General features: G+C 53.9%; 1 protein-coding gene across 1 annotated transcript in view; it reads left to right on the top strand.

The window, feature by feature from the left end:
- Window positions 1-755: 755 nt before the first annotated feature.
- The window catches only part of PRF1 (perforin 1 (pore forming protein)), a 6105-nt gene continuing 5021 nt past the window's right edge, over window positions 756-1839 (top strand). The window contains exon 1 of the mRNA XM_008563574.1: window positions 756-829. Coding sequence (XP_008561796.1) covers window positions 756-829 — 74 coding nt within the window. The remainder of the gene's footprint in view (window positions 830-1839) is intronic.

Genomic DNA, 1839 nt, shown 5'->3' with positions numbered 1-1839 from the left:
CGGGGGCGACACTGAGGGTTGCGATCCGTTGCCAGACACGGAAAAAGACAAAAAAAAAACATACATTAGCTCGGTCAGTTAGAGTGCGGTCTTGTAACACCAAGGTCAAGGGTTCAGAACCCCGTATCAGCCGTGGCAAAGAAAAAAAATTTTTGAAAAAATTAAATCATAGATGGTGTGGAGCAATTGAACAAATTGTGCAGTTGTTGAGATTTGTGTCTAGAGCAAAAACTGCGTTTCAATGCGTATTTCAAGTGCTAATTTTCAACTGGACAGGATAGCTGTCATCAGCTATACAAGCCAAAGACAGTCGTAAACCTCCGCGTCATCACAGCTCTTTAACGGACCCCCCAGCAAATGCCAACATCTCTTGGACATAAGTCACTTCGTAAGCCACTCAAACCTGCTAGATGCACATTTCATCGTTAGTTGGAAGGATCCTTAGATATCCCAAAGTCCTCTCTGATTTCATAAATGAGGAAACTAAGGCTCAGAAAGAAAGAGGTTAAAAATCTACTGCCGAGAGTCACACAGCAAGTTTCTGGTGAAGCTGGGACTAGAACCTGTTACAGCCTCGCCTCTCTTCTCCTACAGATTTTTTGCAAGTTTCCATGTTTCGCACACTGGCCTTCCCAGCATGGTCAGGAACTAAACTCCTCACAGCCTTGCATCCAGGTCAGGCTACCAACAGGAGCTGGAAGGGGGTCAGGAGGCTGCAATTTCTGGGAGAGGAAGGGGACAACTGAGGGGAAAAGATGGCCAGGTTCCGAGAAGGCAGCATGAGCCACTGTTCCCGTAAGAGCGGGGACGCAAGGCGACATAAACTCAAGTGACGAGCCTGGAGACGTGACCCAAGAGACATGGGGTCACATGTGGTCTGGGGCCTGCGGCTATTNGGTGGGAGGGGGAGCACGACGGGCCTGTGGCCACAGTGTGGGGGGCGGGGCAGGAAGCAGCAGTGATGTGAGCAGTGGCCGGTGACAGTGACGAGCTGGGGGTGGGCCTGCCTGGGGTGCTGACACCTCCATTTCAGGAGCCTCCCGCGAGGTGAGAGAGTGTCATCTGTGCAGCAGCTCGGTACACAGGACTCCAGGTAGGGAGGGCGCAGGGGCCGCGGCGCGGGGGGCCCCAGGTGGGGGGAGTGGGGCTGCACCTTTGGGGGAAGAGCAGATGGAGCAGGAAGCACATGAGACGCAGGGCCCAGACCATGCTCTATCACTAACTTGCTGCCAGCCTGTGCCCACCCTGGACCTCAGTTCCATCTTCTATGAAATGAAGAGGTTAGTGCCCATAGTCTCTAAGATTCCTTCAGTGCTGGCAGTTTAATAGGACGAGGGCCAGGACGGAGGCTGAGTTCCCCGGATGAAGGTCATGAACCACGCTGGCACCTAAGTGGATGACCCAAGGGCCTCTGTAGGATTTACCTTCACCTACTTACTTCCCGGGACAGCCACACAGCCCAGAACCTCCCCTTCAAGTCACTCCTCAGGGCAGGGGCTCCAGCTGGAATGCGGGGGAAGTTCTGCTCTCCACGGCCCCCTTGTCTAAGACCCTGCTGTCCCTGGCAGGTGCCAGAGGGGAGAGGCCTCCAAAGGGTCCATTTGGATGGAGATAGAGAGAGGAGATTCCAGAAGTTAAGTGGGCCCAGGTGAGGCCCCTGAGCACCTCAAAATGAGGAAGAACCTTCAGCCAATTGCTGCCCAATGGTAGGCACTAGGTAGGATGCTGTCGCTGCCAGAAGTCTGCAGAGCTTGGCAGGGACTGTCAAAGAGGAGACCTGAGCATCAGGAGAGGATCTGGACAGCAAGCTTAAAGGTCCCTCCCCACACAAGGTCTCAA

This window comes from Galeopterus variegatus, unplaced genomic scaffold, assembly GCF_000696425.1.
Source record: "Galeopterus variegatus unplaced genomic scaffold, G_variegatus-3.0.2 Scaffold14052, whole genome shotgun sequence".
Taxonomy (NCBI): domain Eukaryota; kingdom Metazoa; phylum Chordata; class Mammalia; order Dermoptera; family Cynocephalidae; genus Galeopterus; species Galeopterus variegatus.
The sequence above is the reverse complement of the archived record's forward strand: the minus strand, read 5'-3'. Positions and strand labels throughout refer to the sequence as shown.